General features: G+C 39.5%; 1 protein-coding gene across 4 annotated transcripts in view; it reads left to right on the top strand.

Moving 5' to 3' along the window:
• The window catches only part of efr3a (EFR3 homolog A (S. cerevisiae)), a 176493-nt gene that overhangs the window by 129909 nt on the left and 19485 nt on the right, over nt 1-27099 (top strand). For 3 of the 4 annotated variants that reach the window (XM_087986460.1, XM_087986458.1, XM_087986457.1), the window contains 5 exons: nt 6468-6543; nt 9748-9909; nt 11289-11420; nt 12425-12492; nt 16759-16886. In XM_087986460.1, the coding sequence (XP_087842586.1) occupies nt 6468-6543; nt 9748-9909; nt 11289-11420; nt 12425-12492; nt 16759-16886 (566 nt within the window). The remainder of the gene's footprint in view (nt 1-6467; nt 6544-9747; nt 9910-11288; nt 11421-12424; nt 12493-16758; nt 16887-27099) is intronic. The other variant, XM_087986459.1, reaches the window with a different exon arrangement.

The raw sequence follows: 27099 nt of genomic DNA, 5'->3' as shown, positions 1-27099 counted from the left end.
ACCAATCAGAAAAGGCCCATTTACACATCCTCTAAAGATCATAGCTTTTATTTTCTTTACTTTTGACTGTGAACTAAAAGAAGATACTGCTGTGAACTGAGAACACTCTGCAATGAATGGCTGCAGTTTTTTTAAAAAAAATTCACATTTGCTCGTGCTCATTGTGAGTTGTATTTGGTGTTGCAATCCAATAGTCACATATGGTTTTTCTTTGACACCATTCTGATTCTTTCTGGTTACCTTAATTATGCACGTAGAAAAATTTATAATCCCTAAATTGATTTCAACACCTATGCCACAACAGATGTCAAACTAACTGCCCTATAGTTTCCTGTTTTACATCTCTCTTCCTCTTTAAGTAGTGGACAAAGTTAAAAATTACACAACACCAGGTTATATGTTTGGAAAGTTAAAATCCCCTACCATAACCACCCTTTTATTCTTACAGATAACTGAAATCTCCTTACAAATTTGTTTCTCAATTTCCTGCTGAGTATTAGGGGTCTATAATTCAATCCCAATAAAGTGATCATCCCTTTCTTCTTTCTCAGTTCCACCCAAATAACTTCCCTGGTTGTATTCCCAGGAATATCCTCCCTAAGAACAGTAGCACTGTTATCACTTATCAAAAATGCCACTCCCTCACCTGTCTTTCCCCCCTCCCCGCCCCTTTCTGTCCTTCCTATAGCTTTTATATCCTTGAACATTAACCTGGAAAAGCGCAGCAGGCCAGGCAGCATCCAGGGAACAGGAGAATCGACGTTTCGGGCATAAGCCCTTCTTCAGGAATCCTGAAGATTCCTGAAGAAGGGCTTATGCCCGAAACGTTGATTCTCCTGTTCCCTGGATGCTGCCTGACCTGCTGCGCTTTTCCAGCAACACATTTTCAGCTCTGATCTCCAGCATCTGCAGACCTCACTTTCTCCTTGAACGTTAACCTGTCAGTTATAACACCCAGGTTATAGTCCAACAGGTTTATTTGGAAGCACTAGCTTTGAGCACTGTTCCTTTATCCAGTAGCTGTGGACCAGGATCATAAGACACAGAATTTATAGCAAAAGATTACAGTGTCATGCAACTGAAATGATATATTGAACAAACCTAGATTGCTGTTAAGTCTTGCAACTTTTAGAATTGGTTGCAAGTTTCAGTTCTTTAATATGTGATCCCAAAACTTCTTTTAAGTGACATTCTTGAGATAACTTTAGGTTTTATAAAAAAAAAAGTGACATCTCCGCTTAGACAATGCATTAAAGGTGTGAGGTTAGAGTCTGCCTGTGTCCCAATCTTGAGTCAGACTGGTTCTATTTCCAAAGAAGGAATTTATGAAATATTACATGGATCGACTGCCTGAAGATTGTGTACTTTTTGAGCAAAATAGAATGTATCTACAAAGTTTGTGAGAAGATTTGTAGCTCGGGTGCTCATTGTTGTGGTGACATCCTCAGTGCTTGGGAGCCTCCTGTGAAGTGCTTCTGTGATCTTTCGTTCGGCATTTGTCGTGGTTTGAATCTGCCGCTTCCAGTTGTCAGTTCCATCTGTCCGTTGCAGTGGCCGGTATATTGGGTCCAGGTCGATGCGCTTATTGATTGAATCTGTGGATGAGTGCCATACAGGGCTATTATAGGACAAGCCAAACAGAGAACAGCCAGGGAATTCGTAGAGGCATGGTACTCATCCACAGATTCAATCAATAAGCACATCGACCTGGACCCAATATACTGACCACTGCAACTGACAGCTGGAATTGACAACTGGAATCGGTAGATTCGAACCACTACAAATGCCGGAGGAAAGATCACAGAAGCGCTTCACAGGAGGCTCCCAAGCACTGAGGATGTCGCCTAGACAGGGGATGAAATGTCCCAGCTTGGCGAACAGAACCCACGACAATGTATCTACAAATATAATTCTGGAGTTATATTTGCTACTTGCCATTCTGATGGAATCGAAACCTGAATTGAGGGCATTTTGGGGAATGAAGATCAATGTACGAAATCCAGAGACTTGTTAGCCTGCAACTTTATTGATTTATGTAGTACTGCTTCCCTCATCATTGCAATTTCATTAGGTTCCTCTCTCCTTTCTGCCTGATTTACAGTTATTAGTGGAATGTTTTTGTTTCCTCTGAAGTGAAGAAAAGAAGCAAAGTATTTGTTCATTTCATCTGCCATGACCTTATTATCTAATTTTAACTCCCCATTCTCCCTCTACAAGTCTAGAATCCACTTTACCATTTTTTGGTCTTTTTCTAAAACAAAGAACTGCAGATACTGAAAACTGTAAAAAAAAAAATAAAAAAATGTTTTTTGCCAAACCTGCTGGGTTTTTTCAGCATCTGTGGAGAAGAAAGTCCAATTACCCCTCTTTGGATTAGTTCCAAAGAAGGGTCACTGGAGTCAATATTAACTCTACTTTCTCTCCACAGGTGCTGCCGAACCTGGTGAGTTTCTCCAGCAATTTGTTTGTTTTCTTTTCCTTTTTAAATACTTCTGGCAACTCTTGCTCTCTGATTTTGGATTGCTAATTTGCCTTCTGTCATGCTCTAACTTCTTACTCATGATTAACCTTTTGGTATTCTTTGCTGTTCTTTATATTCTTGCCAATCACATGACTTCACCTTTGTGCAGTTATGCTTTTTCCTTGAGTTTGACACTTTCCCTAACTTTTTAGGATGGTGAGTCCTTCCTTTAGAATGTAAACAGAAATGCAGCAGGTCTGGCAGCATCTGTGGAAAGAGAAAATGAGTTAAGGTTTTGAGTCCAATGACTCTTTCCTGGAATCGAAGGTGGTTTTCACGCTGTTAACAAAGGGGGGGAGGAGGAGCAAGTGGAGCAGAGCAAAAAACAAAGGGAGGTGCTTTTGGAAGTGAAGGAGAAATTAAATATCAAGAATTGTTAAGGATAGATGTATATAGTTGAAAATACATGCCTTTGCTGACACCAAACCAGTTCTAACAAGACACTTGAAGGTGTTCCACAAAGTGGTCACCACATCTGCATTTGGTCTCACCATTGGAAAGGAGATCGCACTGTGAGCAATGAATACACTAAACTAGGTATAAAGAAGTGCAAGTAAGCCACTGCTTCACCTGAAAGGTATGCTTAGAGCCTGGGGCAGTGAAGAGGGAAGAGATAAAAGAGCACGTTTTACAGCTTACAATTCCAAATCAGCTTAGCATGTTTCTTTATAGTAAGAAGAGACATATTCCAAAATAGTCCCTTCACCATTGTGCCTCTATTGATTTATCCTGTAGCTTAATGTGCCAGTTCACATCCCATATGTTAATCTACATTTAGCTTTCAAACACTCCGGTTCTCTCTTTCAAAAGGGGTGTAGAAAGTAATGATATTGTGGTTGGTGCTACCTTGGGTGTCTTTACTCTGAGGTTATTAATTCTCCTGCTGCTTATATGCTGCCCTGATATGCTGTGCTTTTCCAGTGCCGCACTTCTTGATTTTGATCTCCAGCATCTGCAGTCCTCAGTTTCTCCATACCCTGGAACTTATGGCAATGCCAGTAAATGTCTAAATTCTGCTTAAATGCTGAGAGTGTTTCTAATACAACCATCCTCTCAGGCATAGTTCCAGACTTCTTCAAATCATCTGGGTGTAAAGATATCCCCCTAACTCCCCTCTTGGCTTTCTACCTCTTATTTTAAATCTTTGGTTATTGACCCCTTATGAGCAGGGAAACAATGCCTTTCTGTCTTGCTCTTCTATGCCCCCTCACATCTTCTCTGAACCTTCACTGCTCCAAAGAAAACAAGTCCAGTTTTTTCCTCATGGATCAGATCCTCTATCCCAGGCAACATCTTGGCGAATCTCCTCTGCATCCTCTGGTGCAATCACATCCTTCTATTATGTGACCAGAACTCTTTGCAGTACTCCAGTTGTGACCTAGCCAGGGTTTTATGCAGTTCTATCATAACCCCATTGCTCTGGTATTTTATGCTTCAGCTAATCAAGCCAAGTATCCTATATGGTGTCTTATCGGCTTTTCTCCTTAAACTGCTAACTTCAGATATCTGTCTAACGGTTAGGTGGATAAACATGTTGAAAAATTATCTATTGTCCAGGGATGTGCTAGGTGGGTTAGCCATAGTAAATGTGGAGTTATGGGGATATGTTAGGGGAACTGTGTATGGATGGGGTGTTGTTTGGAGGTTTGGTGCGGACTCAATGAACTGAATGGCCTCTTTCCAACAGTAGAGATTCTGTGACCATATGTGGATATACACACCAAAGTTCCTCTGATTTCCAATACTGTCCAAGGTCCAACTGTTCACAGTGTGATCTCTTGTGTTGTTAGCTCTCCCCAGGTGTATTACTTCAACTTTTCTGATTTGAATTCAGTTTGCCACTGCTCTATATATACCTGATTAGTTTTACCAAATCTATTATAACCATCTGTCTGGTTGTTTCCAAAACGTACCGCTCTTAGAATCTACTTCAAAAGCATTTGATGAACTTTTCTGTCAGGCTGTTAGTGTCTATTTTCCAGTTTACATGCAGATTAAAATCACCTTGATTATTGCAAACTCTTCATCACAATTGTCATGACCATGGATCGTTACCTCAGATCAGTTTTGGGCAGATTGAACTCTTAATTCCATCATGCATTTCTTTTTTAAGAAGAGGGCTGCTCCAGCTAAACAATTGACTGTCAATATGAGTTCAATGGCTGTTAGGGGAGAAACCCTCTAATGTCATACTGAAGAGACATCAAGGAAGCTTCAAAGGGATGGTCTTAAATGGGGAAAATGCAGTATCAGCTAAACTGTAATCTCCTGGGAGTTATCTATTACTGAATATGAGGAGAAAAGAGGCAGCGGTCTGTGTGTTAGCCTGGGTTTGAGCATAAGTATGTTGTTAAGGTCACATTTAAAGAACCACTCATTAATCACCCCTCAGTTATAGGTTAAGAGCTTTCTTATTATGAGTGCTACAAAACTAGCATGCCAATGAAAGAATCAGGACAAAAGGAAGACTCTTTGTCTAAATGCTGCCATCCAACCACCATCAAAGGAAATCAGCCAAACTGGAATCAAAAACCAAAATCAACTCAGATAGCCCATAGAGACTGATCTGTGCACCATTTTATCCTTCCTTGGAACTCACTTCTCATTTCTAATCAGTGTGTATGTGTGTTAGTGATTTATTTATTTATGTTCTTAGTAATGAAAAACCCACTCTTTTGTTATTCTGTGGAGGCCTAGTTAAATCAGCTCCTTTTAAAACATAAATTCCTTTGATCTGGGAGAAACATGTTCAAGGGAGAATATCCTTGATAAGTTAACTTTATTGAGACCAGCTGAGGGAGTGGGTGATAAAAGAAGGGCAGTTTGTCCTTTCTCATCCAGGAGCTTAACAGTTCGGGTCGAGTCTCTGAACGGTAATAACTTGTGGGACTTCACTTGGTCCTGGCACCCAGTGTTTCCTCTTGTACATTTGGACCCACATCAAAAGGAACAATAAAGAGAGGGTGTAGATTCAAAAGGAATATGGAAAAGAAGCATAGGGTAATGTGAGAAAAAACCTATCCATTCAGTAAGTAGTTAGGGTTTGGAATGTAGTGCCTGGAAATGTGATAGGGATGGTTTCAGTTAAGGCATTCAAGAGGACATTAGATGATTATATGGATAGAAAGAGTGTGCAAGACTACAGGGGCAAGACAGAGATTGGCACGAGGTAATGATGTTTGTTTGAAGAATTGGTGCAGGCACAGTGGGCTGAATGGCCTCCTTCTGCATCATAACAATTATGTATTTCGGTGATATTAAGTTTACCATTAGAGGGGCTGTAGACTACTCCCAGAAGGGACTTTTCCATCATGTTCCTTATGTCAACTGAAACCAATTCCACATCCTGATATCCCGAGGCAAGGTCATCTCTAATTATTGCACAAATGCCATCTTTTATTAATAGTGCTGCCTTCAATCTTTACCAAGCTTCATTATGTGTCCTGACACAGCCTTTGCCATGATTTTGTCATGGTTCATTTACTTCAATATGTGCTATCAGTTTGTTTACTGACAATACAAGTATTGTTTCCTTGTTATGAATGCTACATGTATTCAGATGCAGAGCCTTTAGTTTTGTCTTTTTTGTTGTCCTGTTATATGTGGTCTTGGTCGTTGGTGTAATCCGAGGTTTCTCTTACCGTTAATTCCCATATTGCTATTTTCACCTCTTATCTTTCTTATATCACATCTGCCTACATTTGATCCCTTAACTCTACTTTTGTTTGTTTATAATGTTATGGTATACAGGAATGTTTAGTGACAAATTAAATTTGTTTTCTTTAATTTTACATAAAGCATGTACCTGTTGGCATTACTTGTGTCACTAGTTATGTCCAGTACTATAAAATTATTTCAAAAACATGTTTAAGGTTTAGCATGTTGTTTCTGGTCTTGTTTTTATTTGCAGTGATCTGTAGTAATATTACCATTCTTTTCTTCGAAGAGTCATCCCCGATGTTTCAGCATTGAAGATAAAAAGAGACAAGAGCTCAAAGCAAGACATTAGTTTTATGAAAAAGGTAATTAAAGATGCAATTAAGCAATCTCATTAAGCTTAACTGAACAGCTAATTTGAAATGTTGAAGGAATGGTTAGTGTTTTCATTAGTTTTTCAATCTAATAAATTGATGGGTTCTTGTGGTTTTTCAATTTGTTTCAGACTAGATTCATATTACTGTTTCTCAGGTTAGAACTCAAATTAATTTAAATGTTCTTGAAATGTATTCCTTTTTATGAAAGTATTTTTTCTGCTCTTTTCTCCTGTAAGCAATAGTTTCTTAACTGAGTATAGTTAGACAAACATTTGAGAGTTCTGACTTGCTGATCATTGGATAAAAATCAATGAATTATTATATTAGTTTGAATTTTACAACATAGACCATTTGACCAACAGATATTTGTGCTGGTGTTTATTCCCTACAAGAGCCTTGTCACATCTTATGTTGTCCCTGTTCCTATCTTGCACATGTGCTTATCTTGTATGTGTTCTTCTCTCAATTGCTCTGTAATAGCAAGTTCTACATTCTAGTCACTAAGGAAAGCAATATATCCTGAATTATTTGTGGTATTTATTAATAATTACCTCTTTTATTTACGAGCCCACAAAAGGAAACATCTTCACTGCACCTACCTTGTCAATGCTCTTCATAATATTAAAGGTCTCTCAGCAGGTCACTTCTCAGTTTTTTTAATCTTTTTGCTATAACATCTTGCGCAGAGCTATCTAGTCACTTAGTTGGCCTTTGAATCATTCTGTTGCTTTCGTAGACTTGAATTTCAGAAATGGTGTGATAATTTTTCAGAGCCCTAGCACAAAGTTCAAGCTAGCTGGACCTATTATCTACCTCATCATCAAGTGGTATGTTTATGGATTGCGGATCTGCAGTGAGCAACATTGATTCTCCTTTCAGAGACCAAATTGCTACATGTAGTTCTATGGAACTCAGTGACAGACACCTAATTGGTTATATTTATTAGTGAGGGGATCGAACAACAATTTTGCCAGGAGTCAGTTATGACAAGCTCCCCTTTGGTTAATGTTTGAAAAATTATTTTTGGATATGCAATTAAACTCTTGCTTTGTAATACTTAAAAATATAATGTGCAATACTAGTAGTAAATACAGCTTTTGTCTGATTGGCTGGCAAAGGGGAAATCTATCCCAGCTTCCTGACCGCACTAAAATTCAAAAGCATATAGTTGTAAATTAGATGAGAGTCACAAATTGCACAGATGGATTGGCTATCTATATCGTGGTGAGATATTACCAGGTTCTCAATCATCTAAGATTGAAGTTAATGGCCCACAAGCTAGACCTTTGTTTCCAGAGAAATAAAATTCTGACGTGAACAAAGGTGTATACTCTTTTCCTATCAGGTGGAATTCTACCTTTGGTCTCTAGAAATTCAGTTGTAGCATTGTTGAAATTTAAATTATTCATTACCACTCTAACACTGTTATGCCAGAGCTTTCTTATTGCTGGAGCCAATGGAAATTCTGATTTGGTTACATATACCTCTAACACTACCTAATCGACTTTAAAAATATTGACTTGGAATATAATGTATGTTTCATGTTGATGGGTTTACATGATGAATTTTACAAGTCCATACAATTCCCATGGTGCCTCAGTCCAGCTGTGGCCCCTGAATGGCTTGCACTGTGGGTTTTTCCTCCACTCTGTTTTATCCAGGTCTCCTCTCCTCACCATGAGGCAGTCCTGCCCTTTCCTGGAGTCCATGATTTTGGGATCATCTGATACCCTGGCCCTGTTTCAGCGGTAGTTCTGGGACTGGTTGTCAGCTCCTGAGGCAGGATCTTCATTTCCCTTGGAGCTTTGAGGATTTGTGAAGGTGCAATGATCGACAAGGATGCATTCCTTTCCACCTCTTAAAGTGGCAAGGCTGGAAATCCTGCCATGCAAAAAATCTTGTCTGTGGAAAATGAATCTTTCTTGTATTGACCATGCTTTAAATATTGAGGTTGTATAATAAAAGGAAAAGCCCTAATTTTTTTAAACAAGATGCAGAAGTGAGTGTATTTTTAGGGACTGCTTTTGAGTGAACATACTGGATAGACTTCATCATCACGAATCATCTTATGATCAACTGAACATTTGTTCGACTTTTGCATAATTGCAAAGCTGAATCTTGAGTGGCTAATAAAGGTTAGTTTATGATTAACAATGTGCAGCAATTGGCAGGAATTTAGTACTAATGGTAAGAGTTGTTCATCATCTGTCACGCTTAGCATTTTTCCTGTTAAGAAGTTGACATTGAGTTCCAAGTGTTACATTTTATTTTGAAAACTGCAATTCAGGGAAACCTTTTTCCTATCAATGTGGGTGTCACTGGCAAGGTCAGATTTTGTTGCCCATCTGGAATTGCTCTTGAACTGAGTGGCTTTTCTCAACTGTTAGTGAGAACAATTAAGCATTAGTCACGTTATATAATGCTAGAATCACATGAAGGTCAGAATGGGTAAAGATGGCAGATTTCTTTCCCTAAGGTGATTAGTGAATAAGATGAATTTTTCCACCAATTGGAACAAGTTTCATGGTTATCATTCGAGTCTAGATTTTTTTAAAAAAATTTACAAATCTTTTGTCTTCTGGTCTTTGGTAATAAAACATGCTTTGCATTTAATTCTATGGTAAAAACTTAATTTCCTCAGATTCATTTTTTTTCTCATCTGCAGGCCACCCTTTTATCACTGGCAGTGATTTAAACAAAACTCAAAGAAGATAATTTGCTTGTGGCTTTAATTGTGTAAAAGGTCAAGCATAATTGCTAGGTTGCTCAGCGTAATGAGAAAAAAATTAATTCCGATTGCTAACAAAAATAGAATCTCTTTTTAGAAATAATTAGAAGGCAACTGTCCAAAATAATGAACAGTACAAGCTGTAAAAAGTGCAAATAATTTTTATCACCCTGTTTGATCTTCCTCCTCAGTATTCTCACATCCCAGTGCTCAAATCTAAACAACGCAGAGGTATACCATAGTATACCCTCTATTCAGTTAATTGTTGGTGCAGGAAATCATTTAGCAGTTGAAGTTTAATCTTAGCATACTTTTCAGCATAAACATTTGAATGATCAGAAATACAGGGGTGTGTGTTCTTAGATGACTGTTAATTGTTCAAGCACATTTGCTCATTAAAGTGTTGTTCATTTTTTTCTGATTAAAAAAACCTTGAAATTTATTCTTACTGTATTTGTTTTCAGCAAGGACAGCAGCTATACAGACACATTTATATGGGTTGTAAAGAAGATGATAATGAACAGAAAAACTTTGAATCTCTTTTTGTTGCTCTTTTGCTCATCACCATTGAACTGGCCAATGACGAGGTCATCATAGACTTGATTCGGCTTGCTCTTGGTATACAGGTACTGTAAACTGGAAAAGTGTCTTGTTTTAGTGTTCTGAAATAGGCACTTAGTAATTTTTAATATGTTGCTGTTTACACAGCCTAGCTTATTAGGCATATCTACACTGTATGTTGAAACGAGACAATGTCTATGCTGCATAATCTTGTAAACCTTACAATTGCATTCTAAATCTAATTGTCAGCTATGGATTAACTTTTAAAAAGAGCCGTACTCCCACTTTAAATTCTAAATTATAAGCTTCTATTACAGAACATTGAATACTGGGTCAACTGGCTGTTATACTAGCAATACAGGCTAAGATTAGCCTCCAAAGACACAACTGGCGATCCCATTGCAGATTGCATTCAGAATAAGCTTTGCAAGGCCAAGCTTTTTCTCAATTTCCATTCAAACCCAGTTGCACATTGTCGAACATAAAATCTCCTTGAACTGTCCCATGCAGCAGTTTTTTTAAATTTGCAATTAAATAAATTTCTTTTACCTGTCTGAGTGATAATCTAGTGCAATTTTATCATTGCAAAAGATCAGTTTATCACAAAAGATGAATATTTTTCAAATATGTCAGCATCTGTGGATAAGCTGATTTTAAGTAACTAAAAGGGAGTCTTTTTAAAAATTAAGCAAATCCATCCAATTTTCAAATTTCAAGTAAATTCGCATTTCTAACTTCAAATGCATTTACAGCTTAAATATTTAATTATAAAAATACTTGTGAAAACCTGCAATTGGCAGGAATTTCTAATAGTGATTGATTTGATTTGGGCAGTGGATGTAGCTTCCAGCCTGATGTTGCTTCAAACTAGAACAAAATTTGCAACATATTAATTTGCATTGGTTATAATTCGCACGTGGCATTCCTCGATGTTTTGCATTGGTTCGGCTGGTTTTGGTAAATCTATGCAACCTACAGCAAACTACAGACATAAAGGTACAGTTACTTTGAATTTTGAATAGGCAATTTCGTTGGTCTTCAATATTACTTGAAGGCATGTGTTTCAACTGAACTGTTTGCAGTGACTTTTGAAGAGTGTTTTATTAATTTGTTTGAAGATAACTTCATAACTTCCTCATGATGGTAACTGTTTCTAACCATCTTTTTCATTGTTTGCTAATATGCACAACAGGAACCATTCCACCAACAGCTATATATCATTGAGTTAACTTTATTCATAAGGACCTTCATAATTCATATATGCTTGCCATTGTAAGGCATGCATTTCACATTAAAATTCAGCAGGGCATTACCATACATCAGTAGTAAAATATTAACTTGCTGTATCTTTCTGATTTGCTAAAGGTTAAAACTTTTAGAACATCATTCTGAAAAGATTTAGTAATTACGTTACTTCTAGTGACATCTTTATGTTTCGCTCTAGGACTTAGCTGTTACTAATGAAGATAACTTACCTGTGTACAATCGTTGTGCCATATTGGCTCTGGTGGCTGCATACTTGAACTTTCTGAGTCAGATGATTGCAGTGCCAGCTTTCTGTCAACATGTTAATAAGGTTGGTGGCTTAATTCTAATAGTGGAATCAAGGGTTATGGAGATAAGGCAGGAACGGGATACTGATTAAGGATGATCAGCCATGATCATATTGAATGGTGGTGCAGGCTCGAAGGGCGGAATGGCCTATTCCTGTACCTATTGTCTATTGCAATCTAGACTTACATAAAGCAGTCACTTCAATAAGATATCAGATAATTGCTGGTTCCCACAGAACAGTACTTCAAAATAATATTGGGAGAGTGTTTTACAATTGGCAAGGTATCACTTGCCAATTTATATCAGATATTATCTTCCTTTACAAACATTTTTTTTAAATGTAGGCAATGCTGCTGTGTGAGCATGTTGTAGTTAAAGAGGACTTGCTGTATAATATATGCTGGTGAGAGAGAAATTGTCAATGTGCCTGCAAAACCATATTCTTGATGGGAAAGGAGCAGCAGTGGCTGCCAAATTCCTGCAGAGCTCGGGTGGTAATTTGCAGTAGCTTATGGAAATTTAAACCCATGAACTGAACCTTGGGTATCCTTAACCTGAATGCAATTTCTGCAGTACCCAGTGTTAACCCATTTACTTGAGCAGACTCTATGTTGGGATACACAACAGGAGACTGTAAAATATCTATTTCATAGGAAACTATAAATGAGCAACTTGTGACTGTTGATTCAGATAACTGGGCAGTCTTCATCACTTTGTTTTATTTCATGGTTTTCAGTTCTTGATTTCTCTGTTAAACTTTATAGTTCTCAGCCACAAAACCTCATTGCAGCATTAAGTAAAATATGTAATTCTAAATTGATAAATCTAATCCATAGAGCTAGGACATTATCTTCATAACTTGGGAATTATTTGCATATTCGCAAAGAAAACTCAGTTATTGTATGAGCATCATCTTACTTGGATTCAAGTTTCATTTGATGATATTATACATTTAGTTTTAATGTTTTTGGGTGATGATCAAAACTATCCCACTTTAATACAACACAGTTCCTCTGCTTTTTCAAGGTGATTGAAGTGAGAAGCAAAGAGGCATCATATCTTTTGCCTGAATATATCTGCAGAGAAAAGTACGGGTAAATGTGTTATTTTGTCAATTAGTCTTTTGTTTATTTTGATCAAAGGAATTTGTGATTTCTGGAGCCTTGTGAATTGATCTCGCCAAATCTTGATTTTATTCAATTTAAATGTAAAATCGATAATGGTAGAACTGTGTTTAACATTCAGGAATTAACCGTGCAGTGTTATGATGAAAACAAGTAATTGTGCTTGTCAGCAGGCCTTGATACAATATAGTATCAAATTCTTTATGTACTTAAATAATAGAAATAATCCTGAAATTCAGAAATTAATTGAAATAGCTATATTTAGATTCATTCTGTATATGTATGCATGTTTTGTTTAATTGGCCTAATTACGAAATGTATTAGTAAAGAATTATGAACATAGAGAAATACTGAGCTTGGTAGCATGATCAGCTTGTCTTTTGCAATACCACAAAGTTGCATTACAATCCAGCATTTTTAAAATTTTTTTTGTGGAAACAGGCCCTTCGGCCCAACAAGTCCACACCGACCCGCCGAAACGCAACCCACCCAGACACAATCCCTACATTTACCCCTTCACCTAACACTATGGGCACTTTAGCATGGCCAATTCACCTAACCTGCACATTTTTGGATTGTGGGAGGAAACCGGAGCACTCAGAGGAAACCCACGCAGACACAGGGAGAATGTGCAAACTCCACACAGAGTGTTGCCAGAGGTGGGAATTGAACCCGGTGTCTGGCGCTGTGAGGCAGCAGTGCTAACCACTGTGCCACCGTGTCGCCCATTTTGTTGCTTCTATCTACCAGAAAGAGTATCCTGTCACGGGAGAGTTGTAAAAAAATGTTCTAAGAGAGCATAGTGACTGAGATATATCATCCAATTATTTTGTTTGGAGTGTTCCTGATCCTTACACAAGATTTCCCGAAGAATTTGCAGAAAATTTGCACTCGTTGCAAGGCCCAGCATTTTGCGGAAGATAACTTGACCTGATGTAAAGCAAAAAAGGCCATCTGAAATCCACCTAGTTCTGTGTTCGGCTTGTGTGCCATGTCACATCAATTCTCTGGCTTTTTAAAATTCTTTCATGGGATATGACTGTTGCTATCAAAGTCAGCATTTGTTGCCTATCCCTAATTGCCCTTGCACTGACTAGCTTGCTAGGCCATTTCAGAAGATGGTTAAGAACCAATCACATCGGTGTGGGTCTGGCATCACATATAGGCTAGATCATGGAAAGGGCAGTAGGTTTCCTGCCCTAAAGAAATTAGTAAATAATTGACAATTGTTTCATGGTGACTACTACCAAGATGAGCTGTCTATTAGACATTTATTCATTGCATTCAAATTCCATCATGTGCCATGGTGGGATTTGAACCATTATCTTCAGAGCATTAGTCTCTGTACCTCTGAGCTAGTAGACATATGGCATTATCACTGTATCATCTTTCTAAACCTGAACAGGTTGGTGCACATAGACATTATAGTCATTTAAGATAAGTGATGAGATTTTAAAAGGACTGGCTCGCCCTCAGATTAGGACCTGGAAAAGGGATGGAATCAGTGCTTGAGAATGCATTTGTGCCTGAGCCTAAAGACAATGGCTTTGATCTTCTTGGTACTTAGATGGATAAAATTTCTGTTTGTCCATTACTGGTTGTTGGATAATCAGCATGACAAATAAACAGAGGGGTCAAGAGGGCAGCTATATTAATGCAAGTTGCTGTTGATGTCAGAAGAATGTAGGACATTATAGACAAGTACAAATCATCGAAGATTCATGTACACTTTTTGTTTTCCTAAAGCAAGATCAAAGATCCTGCAATATCCTTATATCTCTCAGGAGAAGATATAATCTAAGCAGTTCCATGAATACCTTATAATTTGAAAGGAGTGTCATTGCTGCTAATAATGAAATGTTGATTCCTGGATGTTTAGTAGCAAAAAACAAAAAAAATACAGTTTTCTAGTTTTAGACTTCACTGTGAGCCTTTGAGTTAGCATTCTAGATGTAGACCGCCATTATAATTGATCTGATTTTTGCTTTTGGACATTTTACTCATAAGCAAAACATTGATCATTGTTAATTGTCTGTAGAGCTTCATGCAAAATTAAAATTTAATGTCCGTGCCAGGATTTGAATATCATCACTCAAACAGCACATGATCTTTGATTATCATAGTTCATCATTGTTGGCAGTAATGAGGTTCTGACTTTTCAGTTTACCATGTTGGAATCCAGCCTGATCAATTTCGCTGTGTTCATTAATTCTTTTGTGTATATATTTCACTTGAATGAAAGGTTGCTGGTGACATTTATTTTTCCTGTATTACTTTATCCCAAACTTTACTACTTTAGGCTCTCTGGAATTTATTTTTGTAACCATGATTTTGATGGAAAATAACCTCACCACTAAAGATTCTGATAGCTTTGTTTTACTGTTATTCATTCAGCTGATGGATAATAGTATGATCACTGAACATTACTGATTGGTCATATGTAGCAACAGGGGCAAACCATTTTAGCCCTTCAAACCTGCACCACCATTTCAATAAGATCAGGGCTGATCTTATCTTAAAATGTATCAACGTTCCCTCACTGCTGTTAGGTTAAAGCTTTGGAGCTCCCTCCCTTAACAGCATTGTGCGTGTGCTGACAGCAAATGGACTGCAGCAATTCAAGAAGACAGCACATTATTACCTTCTAAAGGGCCACTCAGGATGCACAACAAATGCTGGCTCAGCCAGTGATAGCTAATATCCATGAATTAATTTTTAAAAATCTGACTGTGGTCTCCACTTCTCTATCAGCATCCCATGACACTCTACTTACTAGTCCTTTAACTATCTATCTCTATCAGCCTTGAATAAAATTAAAAACACAGCATCCACTATCATCCAGTGAAGAAAATTTAAATGCGAAGTGCTGCATTTTGGAAAAGCAACTCAGAGCAGGACTTATGCACTTAATGGTAAGGTCCTGGGGAGTGTTGCTGAACAAAGAGACCTTGAAGTGCCCAGAGCTCCTTGAAAGTGGAGTCGCAGATAGATAGGATAGTGAAGAAGACCTTTCCTTTATTGGTCAGAGTATTGAGTACAGGAGTTAGGCGGTCATGTTGCAGCTGTACAGAACATCGGTTAGGCCACTTTTGGAATATGTGCAATTGTGGTCCCCTTCCTTTCAGAAGGATGTTGTGAAACATGAAAGGGTTCAAAAAAAATTTACAAGGATGTTACCCACACTGGAGGATTTGAGCTATAGGGAGAGGCTGAAGAGGCTGGGACTGTTTTCCCTGGAGCATCGAAGGCTGAGGAGTGACCTTATAAAGTTTTATAAAATCATGAGGGGCATGGATAGGATAAATAGACATGGTCTTTTCCATGGGGTGTGGGAGTCCAGAACTAGAGGGCATAGGTTTAGGGTGAGAGGGGAAAGATATAAAAGGGACTTAAGGGGCAACTTTTACAGACGGTGGGTGATATCTGTATTGGATGAGCTGCCAGAGAAAGTGGGGGAGGCTGGTACAATTGCAGCATTTAAAAGGCATCTGGATGGGTTTCTGGGATATGGGCCAAGTGCAGGCAAATGAGACTAGATTATGTTAGGATTTCTGGTCAGCATAGACAAGGTTGGTTCAAAGGGTCTGTTTCCATGCTGTACATCTCTGTGACTCCATGACTTTGTCTTAAAGGGAGATCTCTTATTCATAAACTATATTCTCTAGTTTTCATCTCCAAAGGAGGAAATGCCCTCTGGGTCTTCCATCCTGTCCAATCCCTTCATGATCTCAGCTTCCAACAATACCATCTTTTGACTATAGCTGGAATGCCAATGCAGGTCATTTAGAAGATTCTGGAAATATGATAATGTCATCAACTTCAGCTTTTTTGAGTCCAGCCAGGTTTCCCGGTTTTAAAATAAAGCACAAAATTATAGAATACATTTTCTGAGATTTCTCTTCATTCCCTGTGGCCATGACAAAGTTAGCAATACAGTAACACAGCACTTTGAGCACTTACATCTTCTACAGAAACTTTATTTTCATGCCCTGATTTTGATGGTTTATAAAATATGAATTTTTCAGTGGCATACTTGGGCAGTTGTGCAGATTTAAACTTTAATTCAGTGAATAAAAGTTAGATCATATTCATATTTACCAAATTTTGAAGATCAATTTTTTTTTTACAACTTTATCATTTTGTGAACTTGCTCTGTAAATCTACTTTGCAAAAGATTGTTACAGGAGCTTTTATCAATTATGCAATATATGCAATGTTAATTTTTTTTGTCAATAGATTGCCCAAAACCCTCGAGATACAAGACAAAAGTTGTCTTTTCTTGCAAAACAAGATTGCAGATGCGCTGGCTGGCAGTGGCTACAGTGTGGAGAGGCTGTCAGTGCCATATGTACCCCAACTTACAGGTAGGAGTGCAGTTGTAGTGATTAAAGCATTATCCTTATAATACCATGAAACTTATTTCTAAATTGAGTTCATTCATTTACAGCTAACTTTTACTTGTTTCTGATATAAAAGCAATAAAACATCTTTTTTCAACAACAGAGGTGAAGCTAATTCCTGATATTGTTTTTCCAAGTTATAAGCACCCAATAATAAATCATTTTTCAAGCAGTTTGCACAAAGTAGTTGGAAAAGCCACATTTTTTCCAAGGTATTTTACTTAGTTTATGGGATGTGAGCATTGCTGACAAGACCAATATTTGTTGTCCTCATGTAGTTGCCCTTGAATCGAATGGTTCACTGGGGCCATTTCAGAGCACAGTTAAGAGAATTACTGTGGAACTGGAGTCGCATGTCAGCCAGATCTGGAAATTAGTGATAATCAGTTATGGTTTCATGGTCACCATTACTGAGACTAAATCTAGAATTGAAAACTAGTCAGTTGAATTTAAATTCCACCAGTTGCCTTAGTGCAATTTGAACCAATGGCTGCACCTCTTTAGCTTGGACCACTATCACTATGCCACCATCTCCACTTAGTGAGTGAATGGTAGGAATGCAGAATTGTAATACTCAGTGAATTCATTTCATGGAGCAACTTGTGCTGTGATGAGGTACTGTCTTTTGGACAAGACTTATTCAGTGCATTGAGAACTATGGCACTATTCAAAGAAGGGAAGGGAAGTTCATTTGACTGCAAGCATAATATTTCTCACTCTAACACCACTAATTTAGATAATCTGGTCATTTATTGTAAAGCTAATTGTGGAACATTTTCATAAATGAACTCTCTTAGTTGCACTACATTGCAATGGTAATTGCACTATGAATGTAAGAAAATAACTGAAATAATTTACCATGGCCTTGCACTTGGCCAAGAGCTATATAAACTACTCTGACTTCTCCTCCCCATTCCTCCTTCCTTTCCTTTCTCCATTCCAGTTCAGGGTATAGTATTTTTGGTGCAGGTCTGCTCAGGTCCAGAAAGAGATCATAAGCCCTGGTGTGTTGCCTGTTTCTGTGTCCCTAATTCCCTAGCCCCTTAATCCTCCTCTCACATCTCAGAATTGGAAGCCATAATCATATTTGGGTTGAAGTGTTTTATGTATGTTGAGCAAAACCTTTTGGCTTTTGCACTGTATCCCTCTCTTTATAATGCCCATCAAAAGCACAGATCTCAATGTGATACACTTTATAAGTACCCCTTTGTCAGACAATCGCACACAATTTGATCATTTAATGTTATGCAGTCAGCTCTATCTCTCCGAACCTGGCCATGTGCAACATCCAAACAGTAATATTCACTTTGGCTTTGTTAACAGAAAATTTACTCTTTGCATTGACCAATGGATATTTTCTTCAAACAAAACTACAACACGTTTCAGTCGTCACCCCATCAAGAAAGAGGTCAGGCCACTGAAGACCCATCAGCAGCCATGCATGAGACATTATAGAGGAGAGAGCATGAGAGATTGTGTCAGAAAGTAGAGTTGGGAATAGAACCTAATAGAACCATTCAATGAGGCCTTGGCTGATCATCATGTTAATGCAACCTTCACATGCTATCCCAATATCTCTCTATGTCATTTGTATTTGGAAGTCTTTCAGTTTTTGGCATCTTATTCAATTATTGAGCTTCCACAGCCCTCTGAGGTAGAAAACGACAAGATTTACTAGTTTGAGTGAAAAAAATTCCTCATCATCTCAGTCTTATATGGGCTACCTCTTTTCTGACACTTCCCCAGTCAGGGAAACGTCCTGTCTACATCCACTAGGTAAGAACTGAAGTTTCAACGTGATCACTTTTCATTCTTCAAAACCTGAAGAAAGTACAGGTCTAGTTTTCTCTATCTATCCTCATAAAACTATTCTGCCATCCCAGGGTGTAATTGAGTGAACCTCTGATGTATGTACTCAATGTTAAGTGTGTCCATCTTTGGATATGGAGACCGAAACTGTACTCCGTATTCGAGGTGCAAATTCACTAGGGCTCAATATAATCTTAGCAAGACAGCTTTACTCCTGTACTCCAGTTCCCTGACAATGAAGATCAGCATACCATTTGCTGCCTTATTTGTTTGCTACATTAGTGTACTAGCTTTTAGTAACTGAAAAGGAAGGAGACCTTGGATCTGTCTAGACATCAACACTCCCCAGCCTCAATATTTAAATTTTGTGGTTCTGTTTTTCCTACCAAAGTGGATAATTCATATTTACATTTACAATCATCTTCCTTAACCATTGACTTAGTTTGTCCAAGTCCCCTTGAATCCCCTTTTCATCCTTCTCACAACTTAGGTTCCTATTCAGTTTTGTGTAACAGCAAGTTTGGAAATATTATATTTGCTCCCCATACCATATCCAAGTTATTTATATCAAGTGTGAATAGCCTTGGCTGCAGCACTGATCCTTTCGATGCACACTTGTAACGGTCTGAGAATGGCACATTTATTCCTACTCTCTCATCTGTTGGTTAAACAATGCCCTGTCCATGCTATTATGCTGCTCCAAGTTCCATATATTTCACATACAAGGAGCTTTCAGCATAGGGCACCATTGAGATGCCAGAGGAAAGTGAGGACTACAGCTGCTGGAGATCAGTGTCAAGAGTGTGGTGTTGGAAAAGCACAGCAGGTCAGGCAGCATCCGAGGAGCAGGAGAATTGACGTTTCGGGCATAAGCCCTTCATCTTGCACCTCACACTCCATTGAGAAGATAGGAGCATGTCATGTCAAGAAAAGGGGCCTGGAGATGGGAGAGTAGATGGTTTGTTGAAAGAGCAATCAGCCAACATGGTACATCATCAAAAGGGAGAATGGGATGGGCCAACTCTGAGTCCTAGGCTGGAAAATCCTATTCAGTGCCCTCTGCAATTTTGCTTTTCATGCTCCTCAAATGCAACTCATGTGGTCCTAGTGCCAGGTCAATTTTAAGGTGAGACAGTCTATCTATTACCTCCACTTTGTGTCTGAATTACCTCCTTTTTCACCATGACCTGGTCAGCACCTTCTTTCTTGGTAAAGACAAATGCAAAGGGCTGAATCTTTTGGCCAAGTCACATTCTGTTGAGGCTTTATCATTGAGGCATAGTGAATTATCACATCCTACCTTCCCAAACTTGCTTCATTATATACCTACCGTGCCCATATGGCACCTCTCATCCAATTTCCATCCCATCTTATCATGCGCCATACCCACAACAACTCACCTACCCAGTGGATATCCCAGAATTCATAAGACAAAGAAGCAGAAGCACGTTATTTAGCCCATCAAATCTGCTTTGCCATTCAACTAAATAATGGCTGATCTAATCATGTTCACCTCACTTTCCTGCCTTTTCCAAATTATCCTCAATCCTTTACTGATCAAAAAATCTGTATTTCCCCATAGTATGTACAGACCTCTACAGTAAAGAATTGTGCAAATTGACTACCACTTAAGAGAAGAAATTCCCCCACATCTTTGTCTTAAGTATGCGGTTCTTTATTCTGAGATTATATCCTCTGGCCCGAGACCCTCACCTAAGAGAGACAATTTTACCACATCTAACCGATCAAGTCCCCTAAAAAATCTTGTATATTTCAATAAGGTTGCCTCTCATTCTTCTAAATTCCCATGAGTACAGGCCCAATCTCTTCCACTTGTTACCATAAGACAGGCAATCCATACCCAGATCAGTCTAATGAATGTTCTCTGGACTGGCCCAAGATGTGAGGTGAGAGTAAATTGATACAATAGAATTCTTTTTTTTAAATTGACTTTTGGTGTTAATAAAGTGTTTAACAAGCAATAATGACTATCCAATGATATCTTGCTCTTGCCGAGCAAGAATGCCACCATGCTTATTGTGAAATGTATCAAAGATGGAGCGAGATCATCCTGATGTTGAGATGAGCTTCACTGCACTTGGTGCCTCATTCTGCCACACATCCCACCAGACCCCATGTTACTCAGACCTCTCTAAATGCACCCGAAATGTGTACTTAATATCTCCTTGCCTCCATGCATAAATCCCCTCTTTGGTCCCTAATCAGCTCATTCCTCCTCTTGCCATCCTTTTACTATATGAAATTACACAATTTGAAACAGTCTTTTCTGTATGGAATAACACTGTTAAAAACCTGTTCATTAAAGATGATATCATTGGTGGTTTAATATTGTTTACTTAAAAGTGGTAGCAGACCAGTTTTGATATTTTTAAATGCTTCAAACTTTCATTTGGTCTGAAGTATTCTATATGGAAAAAGATACTTGTTTTGTCAAATTTGTTAATTATATTGCATGAATATAACCATAACCAGTATCTTTTCCATATATAATACTTCAAAAGTGCATACAAATGTGTCCTTTCTATTCATTGTTCCTTTCTATTTTTTACACTTATAATCATCTTCTCTGATTTATCTCTTGCATTTAGTCCACAACCAGCTTTTTCCTTCTCGAAAACCCAGACATAAGTGCAGGTGGAAATCAAGAGGTAAACATTGGTTTAGTTAGAGCTGCATCATGTAAAACGACATGGATGCACCTGACCAATAAATATTAGCTCAGTTGATTACTGCCTTTACAGTAGTTAGTAGACTGACAAAAAAAATCTCCAAAAGCTGCCAATGTTAGTTCAGAAGCCAAAGGCGCAGCTATGCAAATTGTTTTGCATATTTAATTTCACAAATTATGTGGTCTTATTGATTACTACTTTTGAAGTTCAAAGATGAAGATAGGATTGTAGAAAAAGGCTTTTAGCTGATCAATGTATTTTTCATCAAACATATGATAACACATGACATCATGTATCAGTCAGTCCATATTCAATTAGGAGTGTTTCTGCACAATTGTACTAGTGTGGTAATTGTGCCAATGCCTCACTGCATTTTGCTGAATTTTCAAAGAAAATCTCCAGTCTCCAGAATAACTTGGTATATTGAGTTATTGTAGGCAATTAGTATCCTTTGTTCTTTAAGTTCCCTGTGATATATGAAACTGAGAAGCCCCACCTGAATAGAAGTAAACTCTTGTCTGCTCCAAGACCAAAAGTAACCAACCCTGGGTAAAATATCAGCATAGCAACTTCAGTGTTCTAGATTATTGTCCTAGTTTATCAATTACAATTGATTTAAAATGTGCCAACCTGTGAGATTGTAACAATAGCATGTTTTTACAATCTGTTTTCTATTATTATTAGAGGTATTCTTGCAAATGACAGTTGCTCTGGATTATAATTAAGATATTTTCTAAAATTTTAACTTAAATCAATGCTAAATGTTAAAATGTAATCTAATCCTACTGTTCTTGATATGCATTAGCATCCCACCTAGGAGAGTTTATAGGAACATTTTGATTACATTTCTGTGTCTACAGCATTAGAAAACTTGGGCTTGCAAAGGTTCTTTGTATTCCAGTCTCATGAATCACAGAATTTTTAGTATTGAAGGAAACCAGTCAACTCATTGTGCCCGCATTTCAATTGCTCTAATTCAATGTTCCTCTTCTTCTCCTGTATCCTTTTATGTTATTGTTCAAAACATAATCTAGCTCAGTTTTATGTAATGCCTGCCTTACCTGCCACTTGTAATAGTGTGTTTCAAGTTTTAACAACCTTTGAGTGAGGGCAGCACAATTTTTCAAAATATCCCCTTTTATTCTTATAGCAACGATCTCCAGTCTCTGTTCCTTTCTTTTACTTATTGCTGACCATTAGAAACCATTTTATTATTAATGCTGTGAATTTTTAAACATCCTTCAGCACCAATAAGCTTTCCTGATTTTCATTAAAAAGTCTAAATTATTTTTGAACTCTTAATAATATTAGGAAAGTAATTGTTAATGTCATTCTTTTTTTGAAGCTATTATTCTCCCTTTTCATGAGCTTTTCTAAATTACATGCAATGTTCAAACTCTGGCCTTACTAACCTTTCAAAGTTATCATCACCCATAGGTACTAAACCCAGACTCTCATTTATATTTTTGATGCTCTTTTCTACTTGCCTTCTTATTTTATTAAGGAGCTATGTTTTTATATTCTAAACTCACTCTTCTTTCACTCTGTTTAGTGTGTTGCAATTAAGATCTATTTCTTTACGCTCTTTTTTTCCTAAAAAGTGTATAACTTTCTATTCTCTGCATTGAACTGCACTTGCCCACTGTTACTTCTGGTATTTGCAATCCTTAACATCATTTCTTGTGTGCAGATGTACAAATGATTCACAAAAATGGGAAACAAAGACTGAAGTACAAACCTTTGGATATACCATAGCCTACATATTACCAATCCACAAAATAACTGTTCCTTTTCCATTTTATATCTGTGTCTATAATATTTTAATACATATCCGTTAATTTACATAAGTGTATCCATTAGCAATTGATTAAATATCTGAAAACTTCCGTATCCTATTTCTATTATATTTACTATCGTTTGACTTCATTTGTAAAATAATTCCAAACGTGAAAAGTAGACTTGCGTTTTCTCTTTCAATATTGTCAGTAGGCTATTTTAAAAGATTTATAGCAGTTTTTTGACTGTCAATGTTTAAATTATTTATGGAATATCTATTTTATATTTATCTATTTTTCTTTTATATGTACAGTAATCCTCCTTTGTGCATATTTGCTAATACCGTGGAACCAGGAGAAGAAAACATTGGTTCAATTAGGACATGTTAATATTCATCAGTAGAAAGTGTATGAAAGAAATGTATTTACCATTTGACACTCATAATAAGCTTCAAACAGGTGCAAGGTGAAGAACTATGTTTTATACGATATATTAGCAATGCAGAAACCTTGTGTTGTGCATAATGAGTGGATCATTTCAGATGGTATACTTGAAAGACAACATTGGTACGACTTTGGTTTGACTAATTTAGTTGAAACTTTATTGCTGGAACAGCACAGCAGGTCAGGCAGCATCCAGGGAACAGGAGATTCGACGTTTCGGGCACAGGCCCTTCTTCAGGAATGAGCAGAGAGTGTTCAGCAGGAGAAGATAAAAGGTAGGGAGGAGGGACTTGGAGGAGGGGAGTTGGAAATGTGATAGGTGGAAAGAGGTCAAGGTGAGGGTGATAGGTCGGAGTAGGATGGAGGCGGAGAGGTCAAGAAGAAGACTGCAGGTCAGGAAGGCGGTGCCGGGCTGGAGGGATCCGGCTGAGACAAGGTGGGGGGAGGGGGGATGAAGAAATTGGTGAAGTCCAAGTTCATCCCCTGCGGTTGGAGGGTTCCCAGTCGGAAGATAAGACGCTCCTCCTCCGACCGTCGGGTTGTTGTGGTTTGGCGGTGGATGAGTCCAATGACCTGCATATCCTCGGTGGAGTGGGAGGGGGAGTTGAAATGCTGTGCCCCAGGTTGGTTGGGTTGGTTCGTCCGGGTGGCCCAGAGGTGCTCTCTGAATCGCTCCGCAAGTAGGCGGCCTGTCTCCCCAATATAGAGGAGGCCACACCGGCTGCAGCGGATGCAGTAGATGATGTGGGTGGAGGTGCAGGTGAATCTGTGGCGGATATGGAAGTTTCCCTTGGGGCCTTGGAGAGAAGTGAGGGGGGAGGTGTGGGCGCAAGTGTTGCACCTCCTGCGGTTGCAAGGGAAGGTGCCGGGAGTGGAGGTTGGGTCGGTGGGGGGTGTGGATCTGACAAGGGAGTCGCGGAGGGAGTGGTCTCGACGGAAAGCTGATAGGGGAGGGGAGGGAAATATATCCTTGGTGCTGGGGTCTGGTTGGAGGTGGCGGAAGTGACGGCGGATGATGCGCTGTACATGGAGATTGGTGGGGTGGTAGGTGAGGACCAGTGGGGTTCTGTCCTGGTGGCGGTTGGAGGGGCGGGGCTCAAGGGCGGAGGAGCGGGAAGTGGAGGAGATGCGGTGGAGGGCACCGAATCGGGGGGAAATTGCGGTCCTTGAAGAAGGAGGCCATCTGTGTTGTACGTATTTTGAACTAGTCCTCCTGGGAGCAGATGCGGCGGAGACGAAGGAATTGGGAGAATGGGATGGCGTTTTTACAGGGGGCAGGATGGGAGGAGGTGTAGTCCAGGTAGCTGTGGGAGTCGGTTGGTTTGTAGTAGATGTCCGTGTTGATTCGGTCGCCTGAGATAGAAACAGAAAGGTCTAGGAAGGGGAGGGAGGAGTCCGAGACTGTCCAGGTGAATTTGAGGTCGGGGTGGAAGGTGTTAGTGTAGTGGATGAACTGTTCAACCTCCTCGTGGGAGCACGAGGTAGCGCCGATACAGTCATCAATGTAGCGAAGAAAAAGATGGGGGGTGGGGCCAGTGTAGTTGCGGAAGATGGATTGTTCCACATATCCTACGAAGAGGCAGGCATAGCTGGGGCCCATGCGGGTGCCCATGGCTACTCCTTTTGTTTGGAGAAAGTGGGAGGATTGGAAAGAAAAGTTGTTCAGGGTGAGGACCAGTTCGGTCAGTCGAAGGAGGGTGTCGGTGGAAGGGTACTGGGTGGTACGGCGGGAAAGGAAGAAGCGGAGTGCTTTGAGTCCTTCGTGATGGGGGATGGAGGTGTACAGGGACTGGATGTCCATGGTGAAGATGAGGCGTTGGGGACCGGGGAAGCGGAAATCCTGGAGGAGGTGGAGGGCGTGGGTGGTGTCACGAACGTAGGTGGGGAGTTCTTGGACTAATGGGGACAGGACCGTGTCGAGGTATGCCGAGATGAGTTCGGTTGGGCAGGGGCAGGAGCAGGCTGCCCTCCCCTCCCCTATCAGCTTTCCGTAGAGACCACTCCCTCCGCGACTCCCTTGTCAGATCCACACCCCCCACCGACCCAACCTCCACTCCCGGCACCTTCCCTTGCAACCGCAGGAGGTGCAACACTTGCGCCCACACCTCCCCCCTCACTTCTCTCCAAGGCCCCAAGGGAAACTTCCATATCCGCCACAGATTCACCTGCACCTCCACCCACATCATCTACTGCATCCGCTGCAGCCGGTGTGGCCTCCTCTATATTGGGGAAACAGGCCGCCTACTTGCGGAGCGATTCAGAGAGCACCTCTGGGCCACCCGGACGAACCAACCCAACCAACCTGTGGCACAGCATTTCAACTCCCCCTCCCACTCCACCGAGGATATGCAGGTCATTGGACTCATCCACCGCCAAACCACAACAACCCGACGGTCGGAGGAGGAGCGTCTTATCTTCCGACTGGGAACCCTCCAACCGCAGGGGATGAACTTGGACTTCACCAGTTTCTTCATCCCCCCTCCCCCCACCTTGTCTCAGCCGGATCCCTCCAGCCCGGCACCGCCTTCCTGACCTGCAGTCTTCTTCTTGACCTCTCCGCCTCCATCCTACTCCGACCTATCACCCTCACCTTGACCTCTTTCCACCTATCACATTTCCAACTCCCCTCCTCCAAGTCCCTCCTCCCTACCTTTTATCTTCTCCTGCTGAACACTCTCTGCTCATTCCTGAAGAAGGGCCTGTGCCCGAAACGTCGAATCTCCTGTTCCCTGGATGCTGCCTGACCTGCTGTGCTGTTCCAGCAATAAAGTTTCAACTTTGATCTCCAGCATCTGCAGACCTCACTTTCTCCTTGACTAATTTAGAGCAATGCAAAATCCTGCACGATTGCCTATGTGCCACTCGTGCAGTTTGGCACCCAATTCTTTTGATTTTGTGTTTCCTTTAATCTAAGGCAATTAAATATTGATTTTCACTTGTAATTTGAGTGAACTGAACAACAAATCAATTCTTAAAAATGTGTTGCTGGAAAAGCGCATCAGGTCAGGCAGCATCAAAGGAACAGGAGAATCGACGTTTTGGGCATAAGCCCTTCTTCAGGAAGCAACACATTTTTAAGCTCTGACCTCCAGCATCTGCAGTCCTCACTTTCTCCTAACAAATCAATTCACCTATTTTAAAGTCTACACTCAGTCCTACAAGGAACATGTTGCATGATTGGTATTCTTATGTTTACACTCTGGTTACCTGTTCCACTTCAATCAATCCTAAACATTTAACTATTGAGATGAATGACGCAAATCTGCTTCACTTTGGATAACAGGTTTTCATCACAATATAATGATTTCAGAAGATGCCGATAACTGTATGTAGGCTTTTGTTGATGTCCCAGGTTTGAATATGGGCTATATTACCTCTACATGTGTGCAGTTATTTATAAGAGAACAAACAGGCTTGGAATGTGAGGTTTTTATACCTAAATAAATCTGAATTTTTGTC

This window comes from Chiloscyllium plagiosum, unplaced genomic scaffold (genome assembly GCF_037043375.1).
Source record: "Chiloscyllium plagiosum isolate Xiang-an unplaced genomic scaffold, Cpla_swu_hap1 HiC_scaffold_4, whole genome shotgun sequence".
NCBI lineage: Eukaryota > Metazoa > Chordata > Chondrichthyes > Orectolobiformes > Hemiscylliidae > Chiloscyllium > Chiloscyllium plagiosum.
This window is presented reverse-complemented; position numbering and strand designations above follow the sequence as displayed.